Below are 18,746 nucleotides of genomic sequence, written 5' to 3'. Positions count from 1 at the left end.
CGCTGACTATTCTGTTACACTGTCCTGTGACTGATCCTCTCCTGCGCTGACTATTCTGTACACTGTCCTGTGACTGATCCTCTCCTGCGCTGACTATTCTATACACTGTCCTGTGACTGATCCTCTCCTGCGCTGACTATTCTATACACTGTCCTGTGACTGATCCTCTCCTGCGCTGACTATTCTGTACACTGTCCTGTGACTGATCCTCTCCTGCGCTGACTATTCTGTACACTGTCCTGTGACTGATCCTCTCCTGCGCTGACTATTCTGTACTGTCCTGTGACTGATCCTCTCCTGCGCTGACTATTCTGTACACTGTCCTGTGACTGATCCTCTCCTGCGCTGACTATTCTGTACACTGTCCTGTGACTGATCCTCTCCTGCACTGACTATTCTATACACTGTCCTGTGACTGATCCTCTCCTGCGCTGACTATTCTATACACTGTCCTGTGACTGATCCTCTCCTGCGCTGACTATTCTGTTACACTGTCCTGTGACTGATCCTCTCCTGCGCTGACTATTCTGTACACTGTCCTGTGACTGATCCTCTCCTGCGCTGACTATTCTGTACACTGTCCTGTGACTGATCCTCTCCTGCGCTGACTATTCTGTACTGTCCTGTGACTGATCCTCTCCTGCGCTGACTATTCTGTACACTGTCCTGTGACTGATCCTCTCCTGCGCTGACTATTCTGTACACTGTCCTGTGACTGATCCTCTCCTGCGCTGACTATTCTGTACTGTCCTGTGACTGATTCTCTCCTGCGCTGACTATTCTGTACACTGTCCTGTGACTGATCCTCTCCTGCGCTGACTATTCTGTACACTGTCCTGTGACTGATCCTCTCCTGCGCTGACTATTCTGTACACTGTCCTGTGACTGATCCTCTCCTGCGCTGACTATTCTGTACTGTCCTGTGACTGATCCTCTCCTGCGCTGACTATTCTGTACACTGTCCTGTGACTGATCCTCTCCTGCGCTGACTATTCTGTACACTGTCCTGTGACTGATCCTCTCCTGCGCTGACTATTCTGTACACCGTCCTGTGACTGATCCTCTCCTGCGCTGACTATTCTGTACACTGTCCTGTGACTGATCCTCTCCTGCGCTGACTATTCTGTACTGTCCTGTGACTGATCCTCTCCTGCGCTGACTATTCTGTACACTGTCCTGTGACTGATCCTCTCCTGCGCTGACTATTCTGTACACTGTCCTGTGACTGATCCTCTCCTGCGCTGACTATTCTGTACACTGTCCTGTGACTGATCCCCTCCTGCACTGACTATTCTTCGCATTGTCCCTCAGGCTAAAGCTCAAATGTGAAGGCCTCTTCCGCTGCCAAAAGACTGGAATTCAATTCCTGGTGAAACATCCGGTGACTATCCAATATAACCTGGAATCCTGGCATGATCACTTGACCGGAATTCAGGGTGATAGATTTGAGGTTGTGGGTCCTCTATTCAACATAAAAACAGATGACCCTTATGCGGTGTCAGCAGTGTACCTACCTCATTATTTGTGTATAGCAGGTAAGTCAAAATGTAATATAAGCTATTGTATGTCACAATAGTAGCTTAAGCCTGTAAAATGATGTTCTCTCAAGTCTATCAGTCAAATAAAATAAAAAAAAATAGGATTTTGGTACTTACCAGATAAATCCTTTTCTTTGAATCCATAGGGGGCACTGGAGTACTCTTGGGATATGGACGGTTCCCCAGGAACTAGGCACCGAATAGTTACATTTTGACTATAACTCCCCTCCATATCCCAGAGTATCTCAGTGTTTTTTTACTGAGCCGAACTGGAGCTATAGAGGTTGACAATGGAGACATACATATAACAAAAAATGGACAACAATAACAGTTGACACAAACAAAAAATGACAACTAACCGTTGACACCAACCCGACAGAATTTCTAATTTGAAAACAGTCGGTAAGAGTGTGTTACCATAATATTCCCTGCACTAACCACAACCAGTAAACAACTGCTCTGGGTGGGCGTCCAGTGCCCCCTATGGATTCAAAGAAAAGGATTTATCTGGTAAGTACCAAAATCCTATTTTCTTTTTCATCCACTAGGGGTCACTGGAGTACTCTTGGGACGTACCAAAGTTTCCCCCGTGGGCGGGAGAGCTGTTTGGCACCTGTAACACTAAGCGGCCAAAGCTAGATGCTGATGCCGCAAATGTATCAAACTTATAAAAGCGCACAAACGTGTGCACTGACGACCATGTAGCCGCCCGGCAAAGCTGTGTCGTAGAAGCCCCACGACCAGCTGCCCATGAAGTTCCCACAGAACGTGTGGAATGAGCTGTTACCGATGTAGGCGGCTGTAACCTAGCCTGAAGATAAGCCTGACGTATGGTCAGTTTTATCCATCTGGATAAGGTCTGCTTAGAAGCTGGCCAACCCCTCTTGGCAGCATCATAGAGAACAAACAACGTATCCGTCTTACGAACTGTAGACGTTCGAGATACATAAATGCGTAGAGCACGTACCACATCCAGGGTTTCAGAATGTCCTGATAACACAGGAACTACTATTGGTTGGTTGATGTGAAAAGATGACACTACCTTTGGTAAGAAAACGGGATTCGTCCGAAGTTCCGCTCTGTCATCATGAAACACCAAATATGGTGGCTTGCATGACAAGGCACCCAAATCTGAAACCCGCCTTGCTGAAGCCAAGGCTAAAAGAAAAATTGTTTTCCAAGTGAGAAATGTAATATCCACTTGATGTAAGGGTTCAAAATGACAAGACTGTAAAAAATCTAAAACCAGATTCAAGTCCCATGGCGCTATAGGTGGAATGAATGGAGGCTGTACTCTGAGGACACCCTGCATAAAGGTGTGTACTGATGGCAAAAGAGCCAATCGTCTTTGAAAATAAATTGACAAAGCAGATATCTGCACCTTTAGTGTGGATAAACGTAGACCTCCATCTAACCCCATCTGTAGAAATAACAAAAGACGGGATAATTTGAAAGAAGATGTCGGAAATTTGCGAGCTTCACACCAACCTATATAGGCACGCCAAATTCTGTAATAATGAGCTGCCGTAACCGGCTTTCTAGCTCGTAATATGGTTGGAATGACTGAGTCTGGAATGCCCTCTTTTCTTAAGAGGGCGGTCTCAACAGCCACCCCGTCAAACGCAGCCGCGCTAAATCGGGGTAAAGAAACGGACCCTGTTGTAACAGGTCCGGACGTAGTGGGAGCGGCCAAGGATCGTCTGCGAGTAATCCGTGAAGATCCGAGAACCAAGCTCTCTGTGGCCAATGAGGCGCCACTAGTATGACTGTGACAAATTCTCTTTTGATCCGTTTTAGCAATAGCGGGAGCAGCGGAAACGGTGGAAACAGATACACTAGACTGTATGGCCACCTGACTGTGAGAGCATCCACCGCCACTGCTTCTGGATCTCTCGTTCTGGATACATACTGGGGCGTTTGATGATTGTGGCGAGATGCCATCAAGTCCACCTGCGGGTAACCCCACCTCTGAACCTACATGAGAAATACTTCTGGATTTAATGCCCATTCTCCTGGATGAAAATCCCGACGACTGAGATAATCCGCCTCCCAGTTGTCCACTCCCGGAATGAACACTGCCGACAATATGACCCGGTGGTATTCTGCCCAATTGAGGATTCGAGCTACTTCCCGCATTGCCATGCGGCTTTTTGTTCCGCCTTGTTTGTTGATGTATGCGACCGCCGTCGCATTGTCTGATTGCACCTGAACCGCCTGGGCTTGCAGCATGTGCACTGCCTGTCGCAATGCATTGAAAATTGCCCTGAGTTCCAGGACATTTATTGACAGCAATCTTTCGTGATCCGCCCAGAGACCCTGGAGCTGAAGATTCTGAACTACAGCTCCCCAACCTCTGAGACTTGCGTCTGCCGTGAGAATTATCCAATTCCAGGTGCCGTACTGTTTCTCTGCAGTTAGATTCTGTACCCTGAGCCACCAGAGCAGAGACACTCTGGTCCTTGGGGACAATTTTACCCTGTGGTGCATCTGTAAGTGTGAGCCTGACCACTGTGCAAGCACATCCAGCTGAAAAGGACGCGAATGAAATCTCCCGAACTGAAGTGCTTCGAAGGCCGCCACCATTGTGCCTAAGAGGCGAATGCACAAAAGAACCGAGACTGTGCGTGGCTTGAGCACTAATTGTACCAGATGACGAATGACCTGTACCTTCTGTTCGGGTAGGTAAATCCTTTGGTCTACCGTATCGAGAATCATACCTAGGAATTGAAGTCGTTGGGACGGAACTAGATGTGATTTGTTGAAGTTGACAATCCAACCGTGGTGAACCAGTACATTGTATGTCAGCAATGCCTGTTGAAGTAGTATTTGTTGAGACGGAGCTTTGATGAGCAGATCGTCCAAGTATGGAACTATTATCACTCCTAGGGATCTGAGATGAGCTACCATCACAGACATCACCTTGGTGAATACCCGCGGCGCTGACGAGAGGCCAAACGGTAGAGCCTGAAACTGGTAATGGTCCTGTCGTATTGCAAACCGCAAAAACCTTTGATGAGGAGGCCAAATTGGAATGTGTAAGTAAGCATCCTTGAGATCTAGCGCAATCAAACTCCTGTGGCTCTAGACCTGAAATTACTGATCTTAGAGATTCCATCTTGAATCTGTAGTAAGTAACGTACTGATTTAGGCCCTTTAAGCTCAAAATTGGCCTGACCGAGCCATCCGGCTTCGGTATCACGAACAGACTGGAATAATAACCCTGACCCTGTTGGAACACAGGGACCGGAACTAAAACTGCTGCATCCAGCAGAGACTGAATGGCAGTCTGCAAAATTACCCTCTTGTCGTCCGACAGAGGCAGTCCTGTCCTGAAAAAACGCATTGGCGGGAGACAGTTGAACTCTATTTTGTAACCTGTTAGAACTAAATTGCGGATCCACCCATCTGTGGACGTCTGAAGCCACGCCAACTGGAATGACTGAAGACGTGCTCCTACAATAGGAGATCCGAGATGGGCTGGGAGCCCGTCATGCCACTGGCTTACCGGTGACTTTAGTATCCTGACGGGTGGTATTGGTTTGCTGGAAACTACGTCCCCGCCCTCTTTTACCTGGTGTGGTCGATCCCCTGCCACGCCCGCGAAAGGACTGAGGTGTAAAAGATTTAAACGCCGGTCCAGAATATCTTTTTATAGGCACTGTTGGAGGAAATGGCAAGAAAACCGATTTCCCTCCCGTGGCCTCAGAAATCCATTTGTCCAATTCAGAACCGAATAACTTCTCGCCCTCATAAGGTAACGCTTCTATTCCTTTTTTGACCTCTGCCTCTGCTCGCCAAGAACGTAGCCAGAGCGCACGTCGTGCTGTGACTAGTGATGATGAAAGGCGAGAAGTGAGCTAACAGATGTCAGTAGAAGCTGTACATAAATAGTCAGCCGCTTCCCAGATTTGATCAGCGAGAAGTATAAGATGATCATCCGTTAAGGCCAATCTGAGATCTGATATCCATACCATTAGAGCTTTAGCTACCCAAATGCCACTCAACCCTGGTCTAAGCAGCACTCCTGCTGCTGTATACATAGACTTCAGCATAACCTCTATCTTACGCTCCGAAGGGTCCTTGAGTGTAGTTGCAGCTGGTACCGGTATGGTTAATTTCTTTGTAAGTTTAGACACGGATGAATCCACCAACGGCGGATTCTCCCAAGTAGCTGTCATAGACTCTGGAAACGGATAACTAGACCTAAATCTGTGAGGTACAGAAAACCGTTTATCCGGATTCTTCCTTGTTTCTAGTAACATTTTATTAAGAGATTCTGACACAGGAAAACAAACTGGAATTCTTTGCCGTTTAGAAAAAATGACCTCATCATTTGTTAGACGTTCCTCAGTTTCTGTAAAATTCAGAGCCTGACGCACTGCTCTGATGAGATTATCAATACCTGGCCAGTCAAAATCGCCACCCTCTGACTGCTGGTCTACTTCGCCCTCCTCACCCACCTCATGTACAGTGAGGTCTGGCGAAGAATCATCTGACAGTAACATAGCAGCCGGTAGTTTATCGGAAAAATTAAACTTATCCCCTTTAGTCAAAGAGGATCTGGACCTTTGGTAAGGCTGAGCCCCCTCTGGAAGTTCAAGCTGCCTCAACCTAGATTCAGCTCTTGCCGCCTCTCGCTCCTGCCGAGAGACGGCCAACTCTGATTGCAATCCAGCTAACACATCTGCTAATATAGCCCATGGCGGGTCTGGGGTTGAAATAGGATTTGAAACCGGAGCCGGAATTGTATTTGTTTCAGAATTTACAAAACATACTTTACATGTGGTAAATACATCAGGTAATACACCCTTACAGACATTGCAGTAAACCTGCTTCTTGGATTTTGCTGGTGTCTTACTCATTATTACAACAAACAAAAAAAAAAAAAAAAAAAAAAAACAAATACAAAGAACCTGTGCGACTCAGTAAATAGCACTAAGGTGTCTCTATATCTCTGGCCAAATGTGCCAATAATATGTCTGATCCCAAAATCCCCCTAACACCCCTGCGCCTTCAATGGTGGAGAGATGTATACAGAAATTTCTGGAAAGAAACAAGAAAGAGAAAAATAAAAATAAAAAGGAAACATGGTTTAATATGTCCACCTGTTTACAGAACATTATAAAGTGCAACATTATCTATGTAGCATAATATATCTTAAATGCATATATATCTCATATATATATATATATATATATATATATATATATATAGTGCTGCTGGCTGTCCTAAGGAAGCGTGCCCCGTGCTCCGTGTACCGCAAGTCCGTACACGGAGACCGGCTATGACTGTGCGCCCTCCGGAAGTGCATCGGAGTAACGATGTGCCTCGTGGAGCGGCCTCCAACATCAGCGTGCTTAGCGCAGCGGGGAGAGATATTTCAGCGGCGCTGGAAGCGGCGGCGGGCGGCTACGGCAGCGCACAAATACACACACAGTAATCTCACACAGCGGGGCGGCAGCATGAGCTGACCGCCCCAAACAACATACCTGGACCCTGTGGTGAGGGCAATGACGGGGCTTCTCTGTAAGCACTGTCAGCCTTTTACTGCAGGATTCCTGCACGTGGTAGTGAGGGAGCTCTTCTAGAGAGGTCCGACACCCACAGCTGCTTCAGCAGCTTTCCTAACCCAGACCCTCGCCTTCTTGGAAGGGGGAAAGGGATTTCAAAAAAAAAATAATCAAAACAAAATTCAGTAGTTGTGGATCCACTTCCACAACCTAGTTGCTTGGTGAGCACCGAAAAAAACACTGAGGTACTCTGGGATATAGAGGGGAGTTATAGTCAAAATTTAACTATTCGGTGCCTAGTTCCTGGGGAACCGTCCATATCCCAAGAGTACTCCAGTGACCCCTAGTGGATGAAAAATAAATTATATATAGAATCACAGGAGTGCAACCAAAATTCTATAATTCAGCCTCAAATCATTTAGAGAGTAGGAGTTGTGTAAATACCTGTATCTCTACATTGACTTTGGAAACATGTTTACAATCTACTATTTTGTTTTCCCAATATATTGTAGCAGACTTGCATCACACTAATCATAGTTGTAATTAGTAATGAAATGTTACCCCCCTTTTACTCACTGATACACACATATAGTATACAGTACATGAACATGCAAATATACCCAATAATCACATAAAGACTTCTAATCTCAACACTATGGGGGTCATTCAGACCGCACACATGCCTTTTTTGCCCTGCTGCAATCAGGTAGTTGCCGCCTACAGGGGGAGGGGTATTCGCTGTGCAGGGCTGCGAACGCTCGTGCAGAGAGCTGCACAAACAAAACAACAAAAGTTTGTGCATTCTCTGCACAGCTCAGTACTTACTCAGCCGCTGCGACGATCCGGACCAAAGCTGACGTCAGAAACCCTCCTTCCGAATGGCTGGGCACGCCTGCGTTCTCCCGGACACTCCTTGAAAACAGTCAGTTGTCACCCGCAAACGGCCTCTTCCTGTTAATCTTCTTGCGATCGCCGGTGCGATTGCTTTCTTCGTAACATCCGTCTCTGTCCGGCGACTCACGTCGCCGGCAGCCGGTGCATTGCGTTGCATACGTATGCGCAGTTCAGACCCGATCGCACCACTGCAAAAAAAAAGCTACCGTGCGATCGGGTCTGAATGAGGCCCTATGTAAGTCTCATATATAAACCCTTACCAATGGGCAAATGAGTTTACAGATTACTATGCATACTACACTATTATTATATGATGTATTATTTACTGGGTAACTCCACGCAGAAACGAGTTTGCCAATTAAAACCATCATACAGGGCTCCACAGAGTACTGGATACTTGAAATAAGACTTTTGGCAAAATTGTTATTAGAAAACACACTGTAGCTGCCATATGAAAGACCTATTGAGGCTCATTTACAGCATACCTCCCAACTGTCCCACTTTGGGCTTGCAGTCCCACTTTTCTGGGACTGTCCTACTGTCCCAAGGCGCGTCAGTGTCCCACGGTAGTTGGTGTGTGTGTGTGTGCGTGTGGGGGTTGGTGGGACAGGTGTGTAGCAGGTAATTAGAAGCCTTGCGCGTGTGTACGGCATCTACACAATGCAGGGACAGTCTATAACACTCCCGCTACAGTTTATAGCATTCCTGCTACCAGCTGGGACCATGGGGGTCATTCCGAGTTGATCGCTCGTTATTTTTTTTCCGCAATGGAGCGATTTGTCGCTAATGCGCATGCGCAGTGTCCGCAGTGCGACTGCGCCAAGTAAATTTGCTATGCAGTTAGGTAATTTACTCACGGCATTACAAGGTATTTCTTCGTTCTGGTGATCGTAATGTGATTGACAGGAAGTAGGTGTTTCTGGGCGGAAACTGGCCGTTTTATGGGTGTGTACGAAAAAAACGCTGCCGTTTCTGTGAAAAACGCGGGAGTGGCTGGAGAAATGGGGAAGTGTCTGGGCGAACGCTGGGTGTGTTTGTGACGACAAACCAGGAACGAAACTGACTGAACTGGTCGCAGATGCCGAGTAAGTGTGGAGCTACTCAGAAACTGCTAAGAAGTGTCTATTCGCAATTTTACTATGCTAAGATTCACTCCCAGTAGGCGGCGGCTTAGCGTGTGCAATGCTGCGAAAAGCAGCTTGCGAGCGAACAACTCGGAATGACCACCCATATCCTGAAGGCGCTGTGAGCTGCCCACCTGGCACATTGTGGGAGGATCTGCACTATTACAGATAATACATTGATGGTGCAGTTTATAAGAAGAAAACAGCCATATCCCAATACAGGGGTGTTTTGAAAAATAAGAATTTACTCACCGGTGATTCTATTTCTCGTAGTCCGTAGTGGATGCTGGGTACTCCGTAAGGACCATGGGGCATAGTCGGGCTCTGCAGGAGACTGGGCACTCTTAAAAGAAAGATTAGGTACTACATCTGGTGTGCACTGGCTCCTCCCTCTATGCCCCTCCTCCAGACCTCAGTTAGGGAAACTGTGCCCAGAAGAGCTGACATTACAAGGAAAGGATTTGGAATCCCGGGTAAGACTCATACCAGCCACACCAATCACACCGTACAACTTGTGATAACTTTACACAGTTAACAGTATGAACAACAACTGAGCCTCATTAACAGATGGCTCATAACAATAACCTTTAGTTAAGCAATAACTGTCAGGAATCCGCAGTCTCCATTGCATCACTTCCAGTTAACAGGGGTCTCCTGGCTTCAGTCCTGTTTTCAGAGTATTCCCTGTGAATTGAACCTGTGGAACTACAGGTTCCAGTCTTCAGTCTCCTGCAGCCCACAGCTCACTGTGCTCCACCTAACCAGTTCTATCTTTTGGTAATCACTGGTTTCAGCCAGCAGCCTGGAGTACACAGTGTTTCTAGTTAAACAGCATTTACTCCCGGTGCACTACTGATCCCAGCCAGCAACCAGCAGAGCATGGCATTAACTGTCTACAGTGTTATTCTCCCGGTTAATCACCAGCTCCAGTTAACTCCACAGCTGATCTGAACACCCAATCCAGCAGGGTGTGTTCTCACAGAGATCATCCAATCATCACAGACCAAGGTGTTTAAACTCCAGTTCCTGGCTCAGTCTCATTGCCTTGGACAACACGTCACATTCTGTGAAAAGGCGGCTCCTGTTTGCAATCCTCTGTCTACAGAGATATCCTTGTGTATTGGACCTGTGGAACTACAGGTCCCAGCTGTTCCAGTTCCGTTCGTTTCCAGCTGTTCCAGTTTCCAGCTGTTCCAGTTCCGTTCCAGTTGTTCCAGTGTTCCTGTGGAACTACAAGTTCCAGCAACCTCTCCAGCTCTCCTGCGACATTCAGTGTGCAAGTTCCTCTGTTCCTGGTTACCCTCCTGTTCCTCCGTGTTCCTGGTTACCTACCTGTTTCTCCGTGTTCCTGGTTACCTACCTGTTCCTCTGTGTTCCTGGTTACCTGCTTGTTACTCCGTGTTCCTGGTTATCCTACTACAGCTCCGTGGAACTACAAGCATCAGCAACTCCTGCATTCGTTACAGGCTTCACACCAATCTCCAACACAGTGTGCTTCAGCCTCAGCAGTAGAGACTCCTTCTCCAGGTGCATTCCATCACCTCACCTGTGAATCAGCTTGCAAGCTGCCTGTGCTTTCCCAATAGCACTGTGAACCCTGCATCAAGTCTTCTGCATCTGCTACCAGGTTTGCTACCAATATAATCACCTCTGCTGGCTCCACGTTTTAATCATCTCTGGTTCCCATACCAGCATATTGCCATAGACTCTCACTGTTTTGCCATAGACTCTCAGCTTCCACGCTGCACCATACCCATTGCATTTATTATTGTTTATTTCTCCAAGTATTCCTGCTGCCATATTGTTTTATCTTTCTGTTTAATAAACAACATTGCGCACATGCGCAGGAATCCAATCCAGTTTCCTCACTTCTTCCATCCTACCTCCACTGACCCACTAGCGCCCCCTCCGGGGACACAAACAAAACCGAACCTGACAGTTTGTCCAAGGCCGATGGACTCGGATGGTGGTCAGAATGTGGGGTCAGGGGCCTTACAAAATCTGGTCTCCCGTTTGGATGGTCAAGAGGCTGCGCAGCAGCAGATGTTCCAGTTCCTACAGGGAATGTCTATCCGTTTGGATACCTTGCAGCATTCCCTTCCAAGTTCTGTTGTTTCTCCAGTTCCTGTTCAAGTCACTCCTGCTCCAGTAATTTCAACTTTCCCTGCGCAATCCGTTCCTGTGGATGGATCTTGCTCAAGTCAGTACTATGGCAGTCCCTTCAAAGCTAATTCTCCTGAGAGAGCGACTTCCTCCTTTGAAAGCTTCAAGACTCCTTTGTTGTCTGCTGTGAACTCTGAACCAATAAGCACTCTTTATCATCTATTGGAACAACTTCAAAGTCTCCTAACAAAAATCATTCCAATAATGCCAGAAATCCTAGGTGGTGCTTTAAACGCAGTGAAGAGTACTGCTCAAAGTATTGAGACTAGAGCGACCTCCGTGTCAACTTTTTTTCAAACTAAAGTCTCTTCTATGCAGAGGGAGGGCAGATTCCAGAGCTACCCGCGCTCCAAACTCACGGAGGCTGAACGCCGGCATTGCAAGCAGCTTCACCTCTGCTTTTACTGTGGGAGTTCTAGTCATCTTATTAAGGACTGTTCCTTCCGCAACTCAAAAGTTGGTGACAGGTCCCAACATCACAATGTTTTCACCTGCAAACCTTCCAACGTATCCTCTACAGTTTCAAGTTCCTTTACCCCGGACAGGAGTGTCCAAAAAGTCTACGATTGGGGTCCTGTGATAAATAGACCCAATCCCAAGTTCAGAAATCAACAGAGACTATCTATGTTACCCATAACTAAAGCAGTTTCTGTGCCTACAGCCCGAGAAGGGGCATCTGTGCCTACAGCCCGAGAAGGGGCATCTGTGCCTACAGCCCGAGAAGGGGCATCTGTGCCTACAGCCCGAGAAGGGGCATCTGTGCCTACAGCCCGAGAAGGGGCATCCGTGCCTACAGCCCGAGAAGGGGCGTCTGTGCCTACAGCCCGCAAAGGGGCGTCTGTGTCTACAGCCCCAGGAGGGGCATCTGATGTTGTGACCCCAGTAGGGGTATCTGATGTTCAGGTTCCAGAAGTGGCATCCGGGCATGCAACTCAAAGAAGTGTGTCTGATCTATTAACCCCAGGAGGGGTCTTTGGAGTTTCAGCCTCAAGTAAGGAATCCAGGGCCAAGATCCCAGGAGGAATTCTTAAAGCCACAGATACAGACATGAACTTTTGTTTGCCAACTTCAGAGAGTGCTACCAGCTCAGTACCACTCCAAGAGGGATCATCAGAACATCCGGATTCTGTCTATACAGAGTCAAGTGTCAATGGACCTAGCTCGGTTCCAGCCGTCGGTCCAAAGTCTCCACTGGTTCCAGCCAGCCTGAGTGGCTCCAATGATGGGCTACCTCTTTCGGTTCCTGCCGATTCCAGAATTTTCGGATCAAATCCGATCCTATTCGTCAGTCCGAGGACTCCACCGGTTCCTGCCGCTTCAAGCTCTTCCGGACCCAATCCGGTCCCATCCGTCTGTCCAGATCAGCCTCCTCTGGTTCCAGCCAGCCCGAGTAGCTCTGTTTCCAATGATGAGCTATCTCCTTCGGTTCCAGCCGATTCCTGCATCTTCGGATCAAATCCGGTCCTATCCGTCAGTCCGAAGACTCCTCCGGTTCCAGCCGGTTCAAGCTTTTCTGGACCCAATCCGGTCCCATCCGTCTGTCCAGATCAGCCTCCTTGAGTTCAAGTCAATTCAAGTAGTCCTGTACAAATCCCGGATCCATCCGTTTGTCCAAAGTTGCCATCTGTCCCTACCGATTCCAGTTCCTCTGAACCCGGTGTGGTTCTCTCCAGTGTTTCAAGTAAGCAACTCCTGTCGCTATGTCCAGAGTCTACAGTTCTTGCAGATATTGCAGTTGCCTCAACCCAGATGGAGGCTCTAAGCATCTCACCCCAAGATGAAGCTTACAGCGTTCTGTCAACCTCAGCTGAGAATTCCCGTCCGTCAATCCAGGAGATGACGTCCTCTCTCCACCCTCGAGCATTTCAAGTTGATTCTACTCCTGCTTCTGAATGCTTATTCCAGTCCTCAACTCTCAAGTGTCCTACATTGTCTTCCGAGACTTCAACTGACATTCTGCCTTCCAAGTGTCCACTAGATACAAAAGCTCCAATCTACTTTGATGGTGACTATGCTCAGTTTCGTGCAGTGGCGAGCCAATACCTCGCTTTAACTGAGTCGGAATCTTCAGTGACTATTTCTCCAGCCAATGCAATCAGATACTTCCTCCTGTTCTTCAAAGGTAGAGCACTGGACTGGGCGAATCCTCTCATTGAATCTAAAGATCCGCTACTGAGTGATCTTCCCGCTATCTGCGAAGCCGTAAAACAGGAATTTGCTCCAAAGTTTATGCATTCAGAGTCATCTGGGCATTCTGGCCAATTTGTCAACAGTTTGTCTACTGCTAAATCCTCTCCAACATCTCTGTCTGTGCAAGATCAGGATACATCAGACCAAGCTATTAAAGATTTCCAAGCTGTAAAGTCAAGACAAGGGTCTCGGACTTCAGATTTGAAAGTTGCATATACTCCCGTGTCTCCATCCTACAGCAACACTTCTGAAAGTATTGACTCCCCGGATTCAACATCTGCTCAGTCTTCTGATCAGTCTTCCAGTTCTCTGTTTTTCGACTCAACTCTTTCCAAACACGAACAGGTTCTGTTGAATCAATGTATCAGAGATTTCAAGAATTACAGGATTTGGAGAGCTCCAGAACCAGTTCAAAGTCTACCATCTGTTGACGTAAGTGTTGGCTATGCTGCCGTAAACCCTAGTCCTGGTATCTCATATAGCTTCAAATTCACTGGTCCACAGATTGTCTCAGATTCTGTTGTTCCTAAACAAAAGGCTCCCATGACCACACTAGACCTGGACTCTGACTCTGAAAGTGAGTTTGTTGATGAAGACTCAAGTTACATTATGGGAGGTTCTATCCTTCCTAGCTATGTCTTTTTCCAGGAAGTAAATTCTGTCTCAAATGACCTTGATTGGTCTACTTGTTCTGACGAGGAAAATCTGTCTTCTGAAGATGAAAGTTGGGAAGACTTTTGAGGACCTCTGCTTTTGTGTTTTCCTAAGTTCTTTTTCAAGGTTCCTCCAAGTTCTAGCTTGGGTGTTCGGTGCCCACCCATAGAAGGGGGGGTATTGTCAGGAATCCGCAGTCTCCATTGCATCACTTCCAGTTAACAGGGGTCTCCTGGCTTCAGTCCTCTGTTTTCAGAGTATTCCCTGTGAATTGAACCTGTGGAACTACAGGTTCCAGTCTTCAGTCTCCTGCAGCCCACAGCTCACTGTGCTCCACCTAACCAGTTCTATCTTTTGGTAACCACTGGTTTCAGCCAGCAGCCTGGAGTACACAGTGTTTCTAGTTAAACAGCATTTACTCCCGGTGCACTACTGATCCCAGCCAGCAACCAGCAGAGCATGGCATTAACTGTCTACAGTGTTATTCTCCCGGTTAATCACCAGCTCCAGTTAACTCCACAGCTGATCTGAACACCCAATCCAGCAGGGTGTGTTCTCACAGAGATCATCCAATCATCACAGACCAAGGTGTTTAAACTCCAGTTCCTGGCTCAGTCTCATTGCCTTGGACAACACGTCACATTCTGTGAAAAGGCGGCTCCTGTTTGCAATCCTCTGTCTACAGAGATATCCTTGTGTATTGGACCTGTGGAACTACAGGTCCCAGCTGTTCCAGTTCCGTTCCAGTTTCCAGCTGTTCCAGTTCTGTTCCAGTTTCCAGCTGTTCCAGTTCCGTTCCAGTTGTTCCAGTGTTCCTGTGGAACTACAAGTTCCAGCAACCTCTCCAGCTCTCCTGCGACATTCAGTGTGCAAGTTCCTGTGTTCCTGGTTACCCTCTTGTTCCTCCGTGTTCCTGGTTACCTACCTGTTTCTCTGTGTTCCTGGTTACCTACCTGTTCCTCTGTGTTCCTGGTTACCTGCTTGTTACTCCGTGTTCCTGGTTATCCTACTACAGCTCCGTGGAACTACAAGCATCAGCAACTCCTGCATTCGTTACAGGCTTCACACCAATCTCCAACACAGTGTGCTTCAGCCTCAGCAGTAGAGACTCCTTCTCCAGGTGCATTCCATCACCTCACCTGTGAATCAGCTTGCAAGCTTTGCCAATAGCACTGTGAACCCTGCATCAAGTCTTCTGCATCTGCTACCAGGTTTGCTACCAATATAATCACCTCTGCTGGCTCCACGTTTTAATCATCTCTGGTTCCCATACCAGCATATTGCAATAGACTCTCACTGTTTTGCTATAGACTCTCACTGTTTTGCCATAGACTCTCAGCTTCCACGCTGCACCATACCCATTGCATTTATTATTGTTTATTTCTCCAAGTATTCCTGCTGCCATATTGTTTTATCTTTCTGCTTAATAAACAACATTGCGCACATGCGCAGGAATCCAATCCAGTTTCCTCACTTCTTCCATCCTACCTCCACTGACCCACTAGCGCCCCCTCCGGGAACACAAACCAAACCGAACCTGACAATAACTATATACATGTATTGCAGAGAGTCCGCACTTGGGACGGGCTCCCAGCATCCAAGACGGACTACGAGAAATAGAATTACCAGTGAGTAAATTCTTATTTTCTCTGACGTCCTAGTGGATGCTGGGTACTCCGTAAGGACCATGGGGATTATAACAAAGCTCCCAAACAGGCGGGAGAGTGCGGATGACTCTGCAGCACCGAATGAGCAAACTCAAGGTCCTCCTCAGCCAGGGTATCAAACTTGTAGAATTTTGCAAAAGTGTTTGAACCCGACCAAGTAGCAGCTCGGCAAAGTTGTAAAGCCGAGACCCCTCGGGCAGCCGCCCAAGAAGAGCCCACCTTCCTCGTGGAATGGGCATTTACTGATTTAGGATGCGGCAGTCCAGCCGCAGAATGTGCAAGCTGAATCGTGCTACAGATCCAGCTAGCAATAGTCTGCTTTGAAGCAGGAGCACCCAGCTTGTTGGGTGCATGCAGGATATATAGCGAGTCAGCTTTTCTGACTCTAGCCGTCCTGGAAACATAGATTTTCAGGGCCCTGACCACGTCCAGCAACTTGGAATCCTCCAAGTCCCGAGTCCCGCAGGCACCACAATAGGTTGGTTCAAATGAAAAGCTGATTCCACCTTAGGAAGAAATTGGGGCGAGTCCTCAATTCTGCCCTGTCCATATGGAAAATCAGATATGGGCTTTTACACGACAAAGCCACCAATTCTGACACACGCCAAGCCGAAGCCAAGGCCAACAGCATGACCACCTTCAACGTGAGATATTTTAGCTCCTCGGTCTTAAGTGGCTCAAACCAATGTGATTTTAGGAAATCCAACACAACGTTGAGATCCCAAGGTGCCACTGGAGGCACAAAAGGGGGCTAAATATGCAGCACTCCCTTAACAAACGTCTGAACTTCAGGCAGTGAAGCCAGTTCTTTTTGAAAGAAAATAGAAAGGGCCGAAATCTGGACTTTAATGGATCCCAACTTTAGGCCCATAGTCACTCCCGACTGTAGGAAGTGCAGAAATCAACCCAGCTGAAATTCCTCTGTTGGGGCCTTCCTGGCCTCACACCAAGCAACATATTTCCGCCATATGCGGTGATAATGTTTTGCTGTCACATCCTTCCTAGCTTTTATCAGCGTAGGAATGACTTCATCTGGAATGCCCTTCTCCATTAGGATCCGGCGTTCAACCGCCATGCTGTCAAACGCAGCCGCGGTAAGTCTTGGAACAGACAGGGCCCCTGCTGTAGCAGGTCCTGTCGGAGTGGCAGAGGCCATGGGTCCTCTGAGATCATTTCTTGAAGTTCCGGGTACCAAGTTCTTCTTGGCCAGTCCGGAACGATGAGTATAGTTCTTACTCCTCTTTTTCTTATTATCCTCAGTACATTGGGTATGAGAGGACGAGGAGGGAACACATAAACCGACTGGTATACCCACGGTGTCACTAGAGCGTCCACAGCTATCGCCTGAGGGTCCCTTGACCTGGCGCAATATCTTTTTAGCTTTTTGTTGAGGCGGGACGCCATCATGTCCACCTGTGGCCTTTCCCAACGATTTACAATCAGCTTGAAGACTTCTGGATGAAGTCCCCACTCTCCCGGGTGGAGGTCGTGCCTGCTGAGGAAGTCTGCTTCCCAGTTGTCCACTCCCGGAATGAACACTGCTGACAGAGCTAGCACGTGATTCTCCGCCCATCGAAGAATCCTTGTGGCTTCTGCCATTGCCATCCTGCTTCTTGTGCCACCCTGTTGGTTTACATGGGCGACCGCCATGATGTTGTCTGACTGAATCAGCACCGGCTGGTTTTGAAGCAGGGGTTCTGCTTGACTCAGGGCATTGTAAATGGCCCTTAGTTCCAGAATATTTATGTGTAGGGAAGACTCCTGACTCGACCACTGGCCTTGGAAGTTTCTTCCCTGAATGACTGCCCCCCAACCTCGGAGGCTCGCATCCGTGGTCACCAAGACCCAGTCCTGTATGCCGAATCTGCGGCCCTCGAGAAGATGAGCACTCTGCAGCCACCACAGCAGAGACACCCTGGCCCTCGGAGACAGGGTGATCAACCGATGCATCTGAAGATGCGATCCGGACCACTTGTCTAACAGATCCCACTGGAAGATCCTTGCATGGAACCTGCCGAAGGGAAATGCTTCGTAAGAAGCTACCATCTTTCCCAGGACTCGCGTGCAGTGATGCACCGACACCTGTTTTGGTTTCAGGAGGTCCCTGATCAGAGATGATAATTCCTGGGCCTTCTCCTCCGGGAGAAACACCTTCTTCTGTTCTGTCCAGAATCATGCCCAGGAACAGCAGACGCGTCGTAGGAATTAGCTGCGACTTTGGGATATTCAGAATCCAGCCGTGCTGTTGTAGCACTTCCCGAGATAGTGCTACGCTGACTAACAACTGCTCCTTGGACCTCGCCTTTATCAGGAGATCGTCCAAGTACGGGATAATTATAACTCCCTTCTTTCTAAGAAGTATCATCATTTCGGCCATTACCTTGGTAAATACCCTCGGTGCCGTGGACAGACCAAACGGCAACGTCTGGAATTGGTAATGACAGTCTTGTACCACAAACCTGAGGTACTCCTGGTGAGGTGGGTAAATGGGGACATGTAGGTAAGCATCCTTGATGTCCAGCGACACCATAAAATCCCCCTGGAAAATAAAATAGACATATGTATAGTTTTAAGAAAGCATCAATTTTGTTAATATGTTCCAAAATACATGGCTGGCTATTATACCAACTTTAATTTAAAAGCTGTGTTATAATTAGATGAATACTAAAATGTCCTCTTTAGTATTCATCTAATTATAACACAGCTTTTAAATTAGAGTTGGTATAATAGCCAGCCATGTATTTTGGAACATATTAACAAAATTGATGCTTTCTTAAAACTATACATATGTCTATTTTATTTTCCATATGATGGATTATTTGGTATAAAATAAAATGTATTTTTCTTATTATTCATAAACAGTCTCCCAACCTCATTTCTGACTACTTCACAGCCATTTTTTCAAAACCAATTTTTATTGTTATATTGTTATATTGATACAATTATATTATACATTCTAAAGCGCAATGTTTTATAGATCTTTTTCCGTTTAGTTTATGCTAGAGA

At 47.3% G+C, this 18,746-nt stretch overlaps 1 protein-coding gene across 3 annotated transcripts in view; it reads left to right on the top strand.

Moving 5' to 3' along the window:
- Positions 1–18,746, top strand: part of LOC134945751 (uncharacterized) — a 708,129-nt gene that overhangs the window by 590,671 nt on the left and 98,712 nt on the right. For all 3 annotated transcript variants that reach the window (XM_063935217.1, XM_063935218.1, XM_063935219.1), the window contains one exon: positions 1,312–1,535. In XM_063935217.1, coding sequence (XP_063791287.1) covers positions 1,312–1,535 — 224 coding nt within the window. The remainder of the gene's footprint in view (positions 1–1,311; positions 1,536–18,746) is intronic.

The sequence above is a fragment of the Pseudophryne corroboree genome, chromosome 7, assembly GCF_028390025.1.
Source record: "Pseudophryne corroboree isolate aPseCor3 chromosome 7, aPseCor3.hap2, whole genome shotgun sequence".
NCBI classification, from domain to species: Eukaryota; Metazoa; Chordata; class Amphibia; order Anura; family Myobatrachidae; genus Pseudophryne; species Pseudophryne corroboree.
The sequence above is the reverse complement of the archived record's forward strand: the minus strand, read 5'-3'. Positions and strand labels throughout refer to the sequence as shown.